This window comes from Martes martes (genome assembly GCF_963455335.1).
Source record: "Martes martes genome assembly, chromosome: 15".
Lineage (NCBI taxonomy): Eukaryota > Metazoa > Chordata > Mammalia > Carnivora > Mustelidae > Martes > Martes martes.
Window position 1 is genome coordinate 45577598 of NC_137903.1, and position 17239 is coordinate 45594836.

Genomic DNA, 17239 nt, shown 5'->3' on the forward strand with positions numbered 1-17239 from the left:
GTTCATGCATGCTCTCTCTCCCTTACCCTAAAATAAATAATGCATCTTAAAACAAAACAAAACAAAACAAAACAACAAGATAGGGCACCTGGGTGGCTCAGTCAGTTAAGCATTCGATTCGGCTCAGATCATGATCTCTAGGTCATGAGATTAAGCCCCTATGCTGGGTTCCACGCTGGGGATGGAACCTGCTTAAGATTCTCTCTCTTCCTCTCCCTCTGCCCTGCCACCCCCAACATGTGTGTGCTCTCTTTCTCTCTAAAAAAGAAATAAAAATTAAAAAACAAGATAAGACTTAACAACATAAAGTCCACACAGCATGGTTAACTCTCCTACCTCACCCTCCAACCTGTCTCATACCATCTACAAATGTGCTTCAGGCCTCCTGGCCTGTTCCTCACATAAGCAAAACTATATATCAGCATCAGCACCTTCACACCCATTGTCTGCTGTCTAGAATGCTCTACTTCCCCATGGTTGACATACCTGGCTCCTTCATCTCTTTTTCTTTCTTTTTTTTTTATTTTTAAGATTTTATTTATTTATTTGACAGAGAGAGATCACAAGTAGGCAGAGGGGCAGGCAGAGAGACAGGGGGAAGCAGGCTCCCTGCTGAGCGGAGAGGCCGACGTGGGGCTTGATCCCAGGACCCTGAGATCATGACCTGAGCAGAAGGCAGAGGCTTAACCCACTGAGCCACCCAGGCGCCCCTACCAGCTCCTTTTGCCAGCTAGTTGGCAGAAGTGGCAGTCACAATTGTAGAGGAGGCAAGCTCTGAATCTGACTGTTAGGGCCAGCTCTGCTCTGGGGTGAACAGTGCTGCAAGGGTAACTTGTACAAAACCTCTTGTTTAAAGGTTCACAGAGTAGTCAGTTCAAATGAAGCTGATCCATTTGTTCAGGGTAGTTTGACAGGGTCATGGGTGGCTATCTCAGCTCTTGGAGTAGGGTCTCAGTCATTAGGCGGGCTAGGATAGCTCGCAGTGGTTTGTAGGCTGAGTGTGACCCCTCAGTCTCTCCCGCTCTCATCCGTCCCTTTGCACCTACCTTTACTCTAAATTCACCTACATCTTTGCCTTCGCAAAATCCGATTAACTGTTGCATCTAATCTACGTCCTAAATCTCTCTGCATCATTATTTTTCCTTTGATTAGGAAGCCTCCTTTTAAATTTTTTTAAAAGATTTTATTTATTTATGACACACAGAGATCACAAGTAGGCAGAGAGGCAGGTAGAGAGAGAGCGGGTGTGGGGGAAGCAGGCTCCCTGCTGAGCAGAGATTCCCAAGACCTTGAGATCATGACCCGAGCAGAAGGCAGAGGCTTAACCCACTGAGCCACCCAGGCGCCCCTTCTTTTTAATTTCTTCATTGTCGCAATAAATTTCACTGTTTCCTTATCTAGTTCGCCTGTGAAGGCCACAGTCAAGTATAGTTTACGAAGCATTAAAGCATCGCATGATGAACGCTGCTGGCTAAGTGCTTCAGTTTTGTTCCTAGAGGGTTAGTTCCAACTTCAAAGACCCACGGTTCTCGGAGCGGCTTCTCTGAGTCTCTGGAAGAGGCACCAGGCTGGCCGGTCCGGAGCTAGCGTGCCGGGAGCCGTTTCGGACTTGTAGGACGTTATCTCAGCCTCCTCTTTGACGCACATCGGATCGCTGGAGCAAAACGGAAAGCAAGCTGCTGGCACGGGTGTCACGACCCGATCGCGCGTAGCTCCCCGGTCCGGGCGCCCGGACCAGGTGGGCTCTTCGGCCCCGGGTACCCTGGAGCCCGGGAAGGGGCGGGGCGGCCGTGGGCGGTGGGCGGAGCCTGACGGCGACCCGGACCGCCAATAAAATCGCGAGCCGGCGCTGGCTGTGCGCGTGACGCTGCGTAGCGGGCTGCGAGCTTGGGGGCGGAGGGGCCGGGGAGCGGGGCGCTTTATCTTCGCTGGCGGTGGGGCTGGCTGCGCCGCTGGCCTTCGGCACCCGGAGAGCTCCCCTCAGCCCTCCTTTCTGCCGGCCGCGCCGGGACGGCTTCCCGGCTTTGCCATTCTTGACGAGGTCTCCGCTGTCGGGCTCCGGCCCCAGGTAATGCTCGTGAGGATCCGCTCCTCACTTCCCGCCCGGGTCCCCCCGCCTCAGCCGCAGAGGAAGGGGGAAGAAGTGGCGGCTGCACCTCCGGCCCAGCGGGCCTGGCCTTGCTCTGGGCCTTGCTCGGGGGAGGCGGCCCGGAGCCGCGGGAGGGGGAGGCTCCGCGAGTCCTGGGGAGTTTGGGGGCTGGGGAGGGCGGGAAAGTTACCGTGGGGCGCCCTTTAAATCTTGGAGGTGTGTTACGTGCCCCCCAGATCCCGTGGCATCTGTCAAGCTGGGAGTAAAGTTATGAATTACAAGACATTCTGTTGAAAAAGCGAAACCAGAAATGCGCCCAGGAAGTCTAGAATTGATTTGGGGGAAAAGTGTGTCAAGGGGCAGATGGCGCCTCAAGACATCGAAGGCTGTCTGGGCACCAAAGCCTTTAAATCAAGCTCATATTTTTAAATATTAAAGTGCAATTTTCTGTCACTGTTAAATGTTAACAGTTTCTCTGTTAGGTATATTTAGGAAGTTATTTGTAACCGAGAAACAACTGTAAACGCTATTTTTCTTATTCATATGTAGATGAAGTTCATTGGTCACTTTTCTAAGTCGCTACCGTAGTTGAAACTGCTTTTTTCAGAGTACCTTCCTTTGGCATAGAACTCAGCTTTAAGCGTTTTTAACCCCCCCCTTTATGTGGGTAATATCAGTGAATGACTTGTTCGGGAAGTTTGTGTGCTCTCTAGGCATGAGAATGGCTTTTGGAAGGATATACCAGAAGGAATCTGGTATATTCAAGAGTAATCACTTAAAAACGCACGTGTCTTGGGCACCTGGGTGGCTCCATGGGTTAAAGCCTCTGCCTTCGGCTCAGGTCATGATCCCAGGGTCCTGGGATCGAGCCCCACATCGGGCTTTCTCCTCAGTGGGGAGCCTACTTCCTCCTCTCTCTGCCTGCCTCTATGCCTACTTGTGATCTCTGTCAAATAAATAAAATATTTAAAAAAAAAAAACAAAAAACGCACGTGTCTCAACGTCTCACATGCTTAGAAATCTTAAAACACTTGAGGTTCTCCTAGAATAAAGACCAAATTACTGCTGCCACTCTTCTCCTTTTTTTTCTTAAGATTTTATTTATTTCACAGACAGAGATCACAAATAGGCAGAGAGGCAGGCAGAGAGAGAGGAGGAAGCAGGCTCCCCGCTGAGCAGAGAGCCCGCCCTGGGGCTCGATCCGAGGACGCTGGGACCATGACCTGAGCCAAAGGCAGAGGCTCAACCCACTGAGCCACCCAGGCGCTCCACTCTTCTCCATTTCATTTTGGGCCACTTTCCTTCTGGCTCTCTAGGCTCAAGCCACATTGGTTTTATTTTTGTTCAAAGAAGGCCTCTTCACCATCTCCTCCTGGTCTTTTGGGGTTTCCTCCACCTCTGATGTGCCATTCTCTCTATTCCTCAAATCCAACACATTCTTCAAGTATCATTTCAGGAAACCCAGCCTTATCCCTTTTAAGCCCACCTAGTAATCTGTTTTCTTTAGCAGCAGGTAATCTTCAGTTGTAATGTTTGTTTTCTTTGTTTCTTCTACTAGCCTGTACCTTTCACGAAGGCTGGGCTAATGCATCTTTTTGATGTTTTAATTACCAGAGTCTGGCCAAGCACCTGGCACAAGGAAAGAATGAATGAGTTGGAGAACAGAGGAAAGAACTTCTTTGAATGGAAAATGTTAACAAGGAAGGAGTGCCCCTTCCTTTGGGGAAGGAAATGGAAAAAAGTTTTTAACAAAAGCCAGTTAACGACTTTTTTTTTAATTTGTCACCTAGAGTAAATAATTATATTGCCCATACAGATGTGAATGAGATTTTGGGTTCTTTAGTTTAGCTAAGTTACTTAATCATTTAGTGATATTGATGTGTTGTAGGGTTGTACTTGGGTTAAGTCTTTGTTGGGAAGGGAAGGGGGGTGCCGACTTTATTTTTTGAATTGTAAATATATCTGCAATTGTTCTCTTTTCCTTCACTGAAGGTGGGAGTGACACAGTGAAGTTGGTCCCTGAGAGTTGGTTACTCTCTTTGTTTTATATAGGTTCTTTTGAAAACCTTTTTTTTTTTTTTTAAACTTTTAAAAATTTATTTGACAGAGAGAGAGAGAGAGAGAGAGAGAGAGAGAGCACGTACAAAGTGGTGGGGTAGGGGTGGGGAGCGGCAGGCAGAGGGAGAAGCAGGCTCCCTTCTGGGAGCTCCCTGTTGGGACTGGATCCCAACACCCTGGGATCATGACCTGAGATGAAGGCAGATGTTTATGGACTGAGCCACCCAGGCATCCCTGAAAGCTTGCTTGCTTGCTTATTTATCTATTTTTATTTGGGATAGAGAATGAGAGAGAGCACAAAAGTAGGGGAGGTCAGAAAGAGAGGTGGACTCCCTGCTGAGCAACTTCCTGCGACTCAAGCATTGTGACCTGAAGGCAGTTTAACCAGCTGAGCTACCCAGGCACTCTTGAAAGCTTTTTTAACAGGTACACTGCATGCAGGCCAAAGTTGACATTCAGTTGACAAGTCAGTTTTGTGTTGCTTCCTTTTTTTTTTTTTTTTTAAAGGATTTTATTTATTGGGGCGCCTCTGTGGCTCAGGGGTTTAAGCTTCTGCCTTCGGCTCAGGTCATGATCTCAGAGTCCCACATCGGGTGCTCTGCCCAGCGGGGAGCCTGCTTCCTCCTCTCTCTCTTGCCTGCCTGCCTTCCTATTTGTGGTCTCTCTCTGTCAAATAAATAGATAAAAATCTTTAAAAAAAATCTGTGCAAAAAAAAAGATTCTATTTATTTGAGAGAGAGAGAGAGAGAGAGAGAGGCTCGCATAAGCAGGGGGAGGGGCAGAGAGGGAGAAGCAGGCTCCCCGCTGAGCAGGGAGCCTGATTCCAATGCTGGCACAATTCCAGGATACTGGGATCATGAGGGTAGCCTGAGGCAGATGCTTAACGAACCGACTGAGCCACCCAGGTGCCCCTTGTGTTGCTTTCTTAAGGCAAATAGATACTGTCACGCTGAACATGACAAAACCAATGCATAGATTGGAATCTTTGTATGTTGTATTTTAAAATAGCTCTCTGATCAGATTTATGTCACCTTGAGTGAAAATGTTTTCATTGCCACTTACTGGCTGTGTGACTTTGGACAGGCTTTATAGTGTTTCTGAATCTTTCGCGTCTTTTAAAATGCAAATGTTAAATGCAATCCGTTGTGCACCTGCCCTTTTCCCCAGTACTGTGAATGTTACTGGATTAGTAAACATGAGTTCCTGCTTCCTTTATTGCTAGACCTTTTGAGAGACTGGTCTTATGATCACTGTTCCTACTTCCTCAACTCATTTTGCAACCTAGTCCAATATATTTCTTTGTCCTTCTTCCTGAAACAGATTGTACAAGTAAAGTAAATTGTAGCTATTAATGTCCCCAAATTGTGAAATATTCTAGGTCCCACCTCCTGTTTTAGTTTCCTCCTTCCTTTTTATTTTTTGTCTAACTTGAATTTTCCATGATATTGATCAGATTACTTCTTGAATCTTGTAACTGGATTTATGACATTGCTTGCTCATAGTTTCCTCTAATCTCTCCTAGGCCTTGGGTTTTCAACTGTTGTTTAAGTGCTGTGTACTATTGGGAAAATTACTTAACCGCTAATATGGGAAGATAGTATCTACTGCATAGGTTGTTGTGAGAATTGAATGAGCCATAGTATTTACTAGGGAAATGTTAGCTTTATTATTTCCTAGCTATTACTTGATTTATGGTCTCTTCCTAGGAGATTTCCTTTCTGTGCCTTGGCCTTAGCTGACACTGATGAGTCCAAATCTTTGTCTTTAGTCCAGACTTGTAAGTTCACCTGCCTGCTTTTTCATTGTCACTTGGCTGACCCACAGACACATCAGAAACTTACCTATTCCTTTTTCCATCTGTAGTTACTTAGCTTGATGGCACACCCATAACCTTTGTCAACTAAGGTTTCTAACAGAAAACTCTGGATCTGTATTTCCAAATGCCTCTGGATATAGCCACCTGGATATCCTAGACACCTCAGCCTAATGCTTGTAAATTTATCTCCCTTATCTCTAATTTGTTCGTGAAATAATTTGTTCATTTAATAATTGCATGCCATTTGAGCCTATTTCAGGTCCTTATCTTTTGTGTGTGTGTGCTAATTGTCCTTGCCATTCTCTCATTCTCCACATTGTTGCCTCAATTATCTTACTAAAAGACAAATATCAAATCACCCTCTTGTTTATTTTTTCTATATTTTATAAAAGTTTTTTTTTAAGGAGGCGCCTGGGTGGCTCAGTGGGTTAAGCCTCTGCCTTCGGCTCAGATCATGATCTCAGGGTCCTGGGATCCAGTCCCACATGGAGCTCTCTGCTCAGCAGGGAGCCTGTTTCCTCCTCTCTTCTCTGCCTGCCTCTTGTGATCGCTGTCTGTCAAATAAATAAATCCATTAAAAAAAGAAAGTTTTTTTTTTTTTTTAATGTAATCTCAGCACCCAGCGTGGAGCTTGAGCTCACAACCCCAAGATCAAGAGTATGATCAAGATCAAGGACTGGGAAAAAAAAAAAAAAATCAAGGACTGCACCTGCCAGGCGCCCCTGTCCTCTTGTTTTTTAAACTCTGCAGCTCCCTGTTTGCATGAAGTTGCAAATGTCTTCTAATCAGTTCTGAGGGTCCTTGACCTTTTGTCATGCCCTTCCGTGTATCCTGTGGAATTCCGTATTCCTTCTCTTCCGTTAAGATTTAACCTAGATTTTACTTTATTTAGGAAACCTTTCCTAGGCACCAGGCTTGTAATCCCTTAATAACCTGTACATCTCAGTTATAGTTCCGTAATAGCACTGGGTGTTATAATTATGTTTTTGTCTTTTACCCACTAGAATTTCACTCTTTGAGGACAGAGGCTGTTATGTAGTCACTTTTGTATTCCAGGGCTTGGTACTGTAGTAGACCTCCATAAAATATTTGAAATAGTGAATCCATCACCAAGGTCTGTACTTAGGTTTTTCATAAAGTGCTTTCTCCATCCCATCCTGTTTTGATACCTAGAAACTTCATTTCTTTCTTGAACTCTGGCTAGAATATCACCTCTTTGATGAGGACTTGTTTGACTTCCCTAAATGGTTTGTTATACTGTGTGTGTGTGTGTGTGTGTGTGTGTGGTGCGCAACCAGTATAATGGGGATAGACCTCTCTATTACACAACACATTTATCTGATACCATTGTAGAAAGAGGTGCTTAATCGACATGAATTTTCACATACTTGACATGTGCCTTTGAAGTGTCAGAATGTAAAAGAAATTTTTTCAGTTCAAATTACAAAGTTTTTTTCCTGCCTTCTAAGTTCATTTTATTTATTTTAAAGATTTTATTTATTTGGCAGAGAGAGACACAGTGAGAGGGAACACAAGCAGGGAGAGAGGGAGAAGGAGAAGCAGGCTTCCTGGTGAGCAGGGAGCCTGATGCGGGTCTGATCCCAGGATCCTGGGATCATGACCTGAGCCACCCAGGCACCCCCCTGCCTTCAAAGTTTAAACCAGCATAGCCTTTTTAAGGTACCAGGGTCATTTGAGCATGAACTTTCAAGGTCTAATTGATACACTGATGTTTTATGGGCCTTTTAAGAAACATAACTCTTCTGGTCCTTCACTGAATGAGTTTATTCTTGCTCTCTCTCTTTAATGTTTATTTCTACTTTTAAAGTTTTTTTTCCCTTGGATGCCTCCGTGGTTCTGGTTAAGTGGCTGCCTTCTGCTTAGGTCTTCATCCTTGGGGTCCTGGGATAGAGTCCCACATCGGGCCCCCTGCCTGGCTGGGTGCCTGCTTCTCCTTCTGCCTGCCGCTCCCCCTGCTTGTGTGCTCCCTCGGTCTTTCTCTCTCTGACAAATAAATAAATAAAATCTTAAAAAAAAAGTTTTCTTTCTTTACTGTTGTCTAGAGTCAGACCTCTGGCAGCCATTGCCTTTTTCTGTTTGAAGATGCTGATGGGATTACCTCCCTCATAGGGTTATTGTTAGGATTAAAGGAGGGAATGTACACAAAGGTCTTTTTTTTTTTTTTTAAAGATTTTATTTATTTATTTGACAGACATAGATCACAAGCAGGCAGAGAGGCAGGCAGAGAGGGGGAAGCAGGCTCACTGCTGAGCAGAGAGCCTGATGTGGGGCTCGATCCCAGTACCCTGAGATCATGACCTGAGGCAGAGGCTTTAACCCACTGAGGCCACTCAGGTGCCCCTACATAAAGGTCTTGTGAGAAAGTATAGCAAATAGTTCAGTACCCACTAAAGGGAACTCACTAACAATTCTTAATGTTTTTTTAATTATTTGAATCATTTCAGGAGAACAATCTCTCAAGTTTGAGAGAATTTTCCAATGTAGTAAAGGGCATAGCATTTGTCAGCAAATTGTTGTTCAGAGTCTCTTATGCAACCTAAGTTTAGAATTGGGTCCTGAATAGCAGATGTCGATGAGACGTCTGAAACTCTAGAGCAGAGCACCTGTGTGTGTATAAAAATTGAAATCCCAGGCTAGGTAAATGTCCTCATAAACGGTTTTATATTTATCTTTTAGCATTAATAGGTAAAGTTAGAAATAAAAGTGAGTATCATTTCAACTCATGTCCTTCATGGACATGTGAAGGACCATTGTTTCATTCCTTTAACCTATGTGAAAATGCTTGGTAACACTTTATCCACTTAATAAAGGTGTATTAAGTGCAGAGTGTTCAGGGCATGGCATGGTTCTAGATACTTGGAGAAAATAATGAACAAGACAGAATTGTACTTTTCATGGGGATTCTAGTCTGTGGGGTTGGTAGACAATAAATGTGATAATGTGCTGGGCAGTAAGGGTTCGGAAGAAAAATAAAGCAAAGTAAGGGATAAGAGAGTAAAAAGGTACAAGAGTGTTTAGTCAGGGTAGAAAGAGGAGTCCCTGAGGAGGGGGTGTTTGAACAGAGAACTTGGATGAAGTGAAGGAGAAAGCCTTGAGAGTATCTGGGGGACATATTCCAGACAAGGAAATAGCAAAGACCTGTGAGTAGGAATGAGCTGGCTTGTCCAAAACTTTTGCTCTGACAGAGCAGAAGGCCAAAGTAATTAGAGCAGAGCAAGTGAGAAGAGTTGTGGGAAGTGGTGGGTGTCGGGGAGGGGCTGAGAGGTGAGTGGCAGATCGTGGAAGAGTTACTAGACCATGGTGAGGACTTAGAACAAAATCCACCCTTTTGGGTGCCTGGGTGGCTCAGTGGGTTAAACCTCTGCTTTCGGCTCAGGTCATGATCCCAGGGCCCTGGGATCGAGGCTGAAGGCCTGCATTGGGCTCTCTGCTCAGCAGTGAGCCTGCTTCCCCCTCTCTCTGCCTGCCTCTCTGCCTACTTGTGATCTCTCTCTCTCTTGTGAAATAAATAAATAAAATCTTTAAAAAAAAAAAATCCACCCTTTGGAGGGTTTTGATCAGTGGGTGACTTGCTCTGACTTACCTTACAAGGATTAGTCTGGGTGCTGTATTAAAAAGTAGAGCAGAAGGGAGAAAATGAAGACAGACCAGTTAGGAGGCTACTACTGTGAGATGGGACCACACTTAGACTCTGGGGAGAAGTGGTGGATGTAGTGAGAAGGCGTCACAATTGGGGATTTATTTTGAAGGTAGAGTAAAATGGACTTGCTTTTGGATTGGATAAGGGGAAGTAAAGAATTAAGGATGACTCCTAGGTTTTTAAAAAATCTGGGCAGAATGACTGCTAGTCCCATTAACTGAGATGGAGAAGACTACGAGAATGGAATTGGAGGGAACATCAGTGGTTCAGTTGCTGGGAATCAGAATTATGGTCATGGTACAGTTGTTGGTTAACAGTAAGTTCTAGGGGAAGGTATAACTGGGACATAAGAACAGTTTGTTGGAGACAGAAGTCAAGGAGCTGGGAGGCCAGGGTATTGGATGGATCTTTGTACATGGGTGTTGAAGTTAAAGAAGTGTAGAGAAATTAGTGGTAGGGAGAGAGGCAGGGGGAGTGAGTGAGGTTCAAATGTACCTTCATAATCTTATGAGTCACATGATCTGATGATCTGAGGACTTGCTCAAAATTGAGATGAGCTGGGTTTTTTTTTTTTTTTAAAGATTTATTTTTTTACTCCAGAGAGAGAGAGAGCAAGCATGAGAGAGATTGCAAGCGTGAGAGCATGGGTTGGAGGGGCAGAGACAGAGGGAGAAGGAGAGAGAACCCCAAGTAGATTTTGCTCTGAGCAAGGAGCCTGATGCAGGGCTCGATTTCACAAGCCTGAGATCATGACTTAAGCTGAAACCGAGAGTCAGATGCCTAACCAACTGTGCCGCTCAGGTGCCCCAAGGTGAACCATTTTAAGTAATTTGTCTTTCCTAACATCTGTATGTATGACAATAATAAAATTTAATATTTTCTTGGAAGCCACATGGTGTTTGAGCTGCATTTGAGAAGGTGTATAAATATGGCCCTTTATTTACCCTCATCTAGTACATCATAAAAGCAAACAGTAGAATTTGACGGATGGTATGGTTTAATGTTTGACCACCACTTAGCATACAGGAGGTAGATCCGTAGGTATCAGATTACTTGGTTAGTTTGGCAAACTTGGTTGTTAGTAATGATGACACTTCAGCGTATATTGTCTCTTTTGTTATAGCTTGCTGCAGTAGTATTTATCTTCATGTTTTAGATGAGGAAACAGACTCAAGAGAGGCTGGCGGATTTACCAAGGACACTGCGGTAAGACAGAGCAGGGGTGTAAACTACCTTCTAATGTTTGGATACCAAATCCGGTGCCTTTGGAATTCTCACTTCCTGCAAAGTAGAGGATATTGAGGCCAAAGAAGTTAGTATTCAGTTTAAAATAATTAGATTTAAACTATGGTGGTGTAATTGTACAGACTCAGTACCTGCGTTTTAGCTTTTGAAAGAAGGCTTCCTTCTCTAGACTGGTTGCTCCTCTCATCACCAAGAATTCGATTGTTTTCATTATTCTATAGGATACCCAGGCTTAAATTTTTGGGGGGAGGCTGTTAAATACCATTTAGTCGTCAAACTTGTTTCGTTAATTTTTTTTTTTTTAAATACTTACTCACTTGAGGGAGAAGGAGAGGCAGACTCCCTGCTGAACAGGGTAGGGGGGCTGTTTAACACCATTTAGTTGTCAAACTTGTTGCATTAAGTTTCTGTGTTTTTTTTTTTTTTTTAAGATTTTTAAATTTTATTTTATTTGACAAACAGAGATCACAAGTAGGCAGAAAGGCAGGCAGAGAGAGAGGAAAGGAAGCAGGCTCCCTGTGGAGCAGAGAGCCCGATGGGCTCTATCCCAGGACGCTGGGATTGCGACCTGAGCCGAAGGCAGAGGCTTTAACCCACTGAGCCACCAAGGCACCCCGTTTTTTTTTTTTTTAAATACTTAATTTATTTGAGGGAGAAGGAGAAGCAGACTCCCTGTTGAACAGGGAGTCCTGATATGGGACTCGATCCCAGAACCCTGGGATCATGACCTGAGCCAAAGGCAGACACTTCATGGACTGAGCAACCCAGGTGCCCTTTTTATTGAGTATTTTTTTCACCTTTTTTAAAGTAGGCTCCATAGCTCAAATGAAACTTGAGGCGGGGCCTGAATTCACGACCCTGAGATCAAGACCTGAGCTGAAACCAAGAGTTGGATGTTCAACCCACTGAGCCACCCAGGTGCCCCATTTATTAGTGCTTTTAATCAACAAGGGATAATCAACATGATGTAGTATCAGCCAAAAGCAAAGTAACATTGTTTTAGTCACCTCGTACAACTTAACTTTATGTGATAAAATGTGTAATTATTACAGTTGTTGAAATATTTTAAGTTTTTGCATAGCCTTAAAAGTCTAGGGACCTCTTCTCACCCCCGATTAAGAACAGTTCTCCTAGGTCTTGATGAGTAGGATACAGGGAGCTCTTTATAGGAAAGATGATGCTTGTCATCCTCCCAGCATCCGTTTTCCTCCTGATCCTCTATGAGGAGCACAGTATCCTGTTGGAATAACTAGTTGCTCTGTACTCCTGCATGCCTGTCACGCTCTAGGTGCTCCCTTTCTAGATTTGAGGGTTAGGGTTAGGGTTAGGGTATTGTCCCTGTCTTGGAGAAGCTGATGCTTAGTGTAAGAGGCAGATGGTGTCGCTGAGTGTCACGGTGTGACAGGATAGAAAGTGCAGTGGGACCGAAGAGAAGGGGGGTGATGTGAGAGATGGTGCTCAAAGAAACCTTAACACAGGAGGTCATTCAAGATCATCTGGTGATCACAGGCCAGGCTCTGGAATTCCTGGGGTCTGGTTTTAGATCTCAGTTCTGCCTTTGGAGAATTAGATGATTTGGGCAAGTTAACTTCCTCTAGACCGTATTAGCCTCCTAAGGTTGTAAAGATTAGAAACATAAAGGACTTGGCAGTACAGCGTCTGGTAGGTACATAATAGCTGCTCATTAAATCAAAGCTCTGTTGTTACTGTTGTTCCTATTGCTGCTGCTGTGACCCTCACTTTGATGGGTGGGTAGGGTTAGAGGGATAAAGGGCAGAGGACAAACAGCTTTCTAGAGATAGGAAAGAGTATGTGGAAAGACATGGTGACCAAGGATAGTATTTGGGGAATAAAATAACACATCTGCCTTACAGATTATGTTGAGAAAAAAATACATGTGAAGCACATAAACACACAAAAGTATAGTCCCCTTCACGTCCCTGTTTAGATGCCAGGAAAAAAAAAAGTACAGCCCTTATTTTTTTTTTTTCTTTAAAGATTTTTTATTTATTTATTTGACAGACAGATCACAAGTAGGCAGAGAGGCAGGCAGAGAGAGAAGGGAGGAAGCAGGCTCCCCGCTGAGCAGAAAGCCCGATGCGGGGCTCGATCCCAGGACCCTGGGATCATGACCTGAGCCGAAGGCAGGGGCTTTAATCCACTGAGCCACCCAGGCGCCCCTACAGCCCTTATTTTTAAATTCCACATTACCCCTGTATAATTCCTTCGTTTTTAAAACATCTTGGTTCTTTTTTGCATTTTTATATCTCTGTTGTTTTCTTCCCTGATTTCTTCTCTACTTCTTGATGTCTGTCTTTGAGGCATCCCCCAGAGTTTAGTTGTCTGTTGTCACTTCTCTTTTCTGTTGGAGAGGTTAGATGCTCTTTGGGCTTCCTCTGTCACTGTTACACAAAGCACTTTTAACTTCATCAGCGGCCCTGACCTCTTTCCTAGGTTCCTTTTAAATTGGCTCCTATTGGTCTCCTAAAATTTTGACCTGATCCATAATTCTGTTTCATTTGTTTGATTTCTGAAAAAACTAGAAGGGAAATGATCTAGATTAGTCAGATGTTTACATTGCTAAGGAGTGATGCTTAAGAAAACAATCAGACTCCCCATGTACTACATTTCATACTGGAAAGGAGGACTTTTTTTTTTTTTTTTAAGATTTTATTTATTTATTTGACAGACAGAGATCACAAGTAGGCAGAGATAGGCAGAGGGAGAGGAAGGGAAGCAGGCTCCCCGCCGAGCAGAGAGCCCAACTCGGGGCTCGATCCCAGGACGCCTAGGATCATGACCTGAGCTAAAGGCAGAGGCCTCAACTCACTGAGCCACCCAGGCGCCCCTGGAAAGGACATCTTAAAAGTTTAGAAAGGCCATTAATACTAGAGTTTAAAAATACGGAGCTTTAAAAATTATGTAGTGAGGACTTCATTATTTTTCTTTTTGCTTGAGACTAATGAATATTTAGTAAAATACTGCTTTGGAGTCAGCCTTGTACTGTGTTGATATAAATCTGCCTAAAGTTTGACTGTGGTGTATTTTTTAGTGCTTAGAATGGCTCGCTGTTGTGTAACTAAAAAAAAAACCAAACAAACCCTCCTTTCTTAGGCCTTTAGAGTTTAACTCTGGCTTTCCTTTCTAGTCTTTTCCCTTATCACATTTCTCTGTTACCAACTTAAAAAAAATTTAGAGAGTGAATGGTGTTTGTGGTTTGGATCTGACCCAAGTTCAAATCTGGCCCTGTGTGGTCTTAGGCAAGTTACTGTCAAGAGAAGAAAAGCAGCCCTTGGCATCCCGGAGCTGTGCTGGTACTGTCAGCTGGCCTTGATGGTGTTGCAGGCTAGCCTGGCACCTAACATCTGGGTCTTGGTGTTCTTGTGTTGAACACAAACAATTTCACTGAATATCAGCATCAGACAAGGCTACTCTCTAACCGTGATGGATCAAGACAAAAACAGGAACATGCTGGGGCGCCTGAGTGGCTCAGTGGGTTAAGGCCTCTGCCTTCGGCTCAGGTCATGATTCCAGGGTCCTGGGATCGAGCCCCGCGTCGGGCTCTCTGCTCAGCAGGGAGCCTGCTTCCTCCTCTCTCTCTCTCTCTCTCTGCCTGCCTCTCTGCCTATTTGTGATCTCTGTCAAATAAATAAATAAAATCTTCAAAAAAAAACCAAAAACCAAAAAAAAAACAGGAACATGCCATAATCATGTCTTGACCTAGACAAAACATGAACGTTGTCCAACTCACAAAATACACAACATCCCTCTCTCCAGGCTATGATGTGAATGATTATTGCTGTTCTTCTGGTTACAGCTTTAGCCTCCGTAAAGAGATTTGTTGATATATCCAGTTGTAGAATTGTTCCCACTTCCTGATAGTACCCAACCGGAGTGAACCCCTGCTCCTTTGGACTCTTACAAAAAAATCACCTAGCCAATTCTCAGATCCTAAGTAAGTCATTTTTGATATTCTGGAATTCCTCATAGTTTCCCTTGGTGTGTGTTCTTAAATAAATTCAACTTGTACAGCTATAGGTATGTTCCTGGTGTGTGGGCACAGGGCCTTGACAGTAACAGTTTGAGCCTTACTTGTTTTATTTTTTTTTTATTTTTATTTTTTTTTTTTTTAAAGATTTTATTTATTTATTTGACAGAGATCACAAGTAGGCAGAAAGGCAGGCAGAGAGAGAAGGGGAAGCAGGCTCCCCGCCAAGCAGAGAGCCTGATACGGGGCTCGATCCCAGGACCCTGAGATCATGACCCGAGCCGAAGGCAGAGGCCCAACCCACTGAGCCACCCAGGCGCCCCACCTTACTTGTTTTAATATGCGAACTGGGATTAATAACATCTTTTTTTGGCAGAGTTACTGACGATTAGATGAGAAAATGTAAAGCACCCAGCAGAGTCCTCCAACTTTGAGCTGCTCAACAAAAGCTTGTTTCCTGTCCTCTAGTAAAGTACTCTGATTAGTCATGGTCCACTGGCAGGGCTTGGAAGGACCTTGTTTTAACCCTTTCTCATCCGTGGAGCACTCTGTTCTCATCCTTCAGGACTCAGTTCAGATACCTTTTCTGTGAAACCTTTCCCATCTCTTCATGAGCTCTTTTGTCTCTGAACTTCAGGTATTGTTTTTACCATTGACTTGCCTATTAATTCTACTCTATTTTGTGGCATCTTTGTACTTACCTTCTGTTATCTAATTCTTTTTTTTTAAGATTTGTTTATTTATTTGTGGGGGCGGGGAGAGACTCAAGCAGACTCCCTGCTGAGTGTGGGGGGCCTGAATTGGGGCTGAGCCTCCCAACCCAACCTGGAGATCATGACCTGAGCTGAAACCAAGAGTTGGACACGTGACCAGCTGTGCCACCCAGGCACCCTTTCTTATCTGAATTTTTCATATACTATGCCTTGTTCAACTAAATTGTTCTCTAGGGATGGGGGCTTTGTTTAAACAAGGACCTTTGAAACCAGTTGTTTTGTAAGGACTCATTTATTTGAATTTGTTACAGTATGTTAGAAAATGCTTAAACATGATTAAATTAAAACAAAAGGAAGAGAACACATCATTTTTCACCTCCCGTGAATATGGTGATACTGTGACATTTGCCTAAGCCAGGTACTTCAAAGTGAAGGGGAGCAAATACACCACCCCAAAATGTGCCACTTTGGCATACTATTTTGAGTCAGAGTTAACTTAAGAACATCCGTCGCATGAGGATGCTCTGAGCCTCCCTTGTCTTTCTGAAAATAGGAGGTACATCTCCCATGTGAAACGTACCCTCTTTGTACCAGGAGGGTAGAGGACATCCCTATCACCAGACATAAGGAATTTAGGGCTGAGAAGGCTGTTTAACCAACGTTACTTCTTCAGTGATTTACTACCCCAAGTCCAACTCTCTTTGTCTTAGCAGTTAATTCTTCACACATTTATTGTTTCTTTGTCTGGAAAGATAGCAGCGTTGCCTGCTTTGATCCCACATTTTTATGGGCTCCCCTACATATGAAAATGTGTTTTTCTTCTGTTAATCTGTCTTAGGTCACTCTGATTGTCAGACTAGCCCAGCACCCTAGAAAGGAAGAAAGGAAAAGTTTTCCTCTCCTACAAAAGCTTTTTATATTTTCCTTTCTAGACAGTACAATGGTGGGCGAAGAGAAGACGTCTCTAAGAAAACGGCTGTCAAAGTCCAGGGAAAATTCTGAGGAAAATGAAGACCAGAAAAGTCCTTCAAGGGGGTCCCTGGAGACAGCTAGTAATGGTGAGGCTTTTAATTTTTTTCCTCCAGCTGTTTAACTTTTTTTTTTGTTGATCTTAGTCAGTAAATACGTAGGATGTGAAGTAATTTTTATAGTGAAGATTGCTGAGGACGTTGCAGAGGACATGCTTCACTTCTGTTGACTTGGGGGACCTTGCTGACGGGATGACTGCTTATCTGCTGCCTTGATAACTCCAAGGACCATCGTTTGTGTCATGTCCCGCGCAGCAAAATGGCCTAGACCTGGGTACTCAGAGGAGGTCTCCTCACACATGGCCTTGCTGGGGGCCGTCTGCACAGTGGCCGCCTCACCAGGCCTCAGGGCTTAGGGTTGTCCTCCAGCCTCTTGGCCACGTGTTGGTCAGTGTTTTCCTTCTGTTCAGGAGATGTGAGCATGTGGTAGCCCAGCACTGCCATGTAGCCAGCATGGCTCTGCCGGGGGTGGTTGAGGACCATCACCTGTGCCACAGCATGGGCAGCCTCCACGGAGCAGTCGTTCCTGCTGTCTCTGGCCACTTCTTGGACACATGCTTCGTGTCGGAGTCCACATTGTCATCAGGCAGGGCCTCCGGCAGCCCTCATGGGGCATCTTCACAGACTTGAGCTTGGGTGGG

The 17239-nt window shown here is 44.3% G+C and overlaps 1 protein-coding gene across 2 annotated transcripts in view; it reads left to right on the forward strand.

Moving 5' to 3' along the window:
* Nucleotides 1-1859: 1859 nt before the first annotated feature.
* Nucleotides 1860-17239, forward strand: part of SOAT1 (sterol O-acyltransferase 1) — a 74531-nt gene continuing 59151 nt past the window's right edge. The window contains exons 1-2 of one of the 2 annotated variants that reach the window (XM_080823875.1): nt 1860-2068; nt 16503-16628. In XM_080823875.1, coding sequence (XP_080680001.1) covers nt 16511-16628 — 118 coding nt within the window. In that variant the 5' untranslated portion in view covers nt 1860-2068; nt 16503-16510. The remainder of the gene's footprint in view (nt 2069-16502; nt 16629-17239) is intronic. The other variant, XM_080823874.1, reaches the window with a different exon arrangement.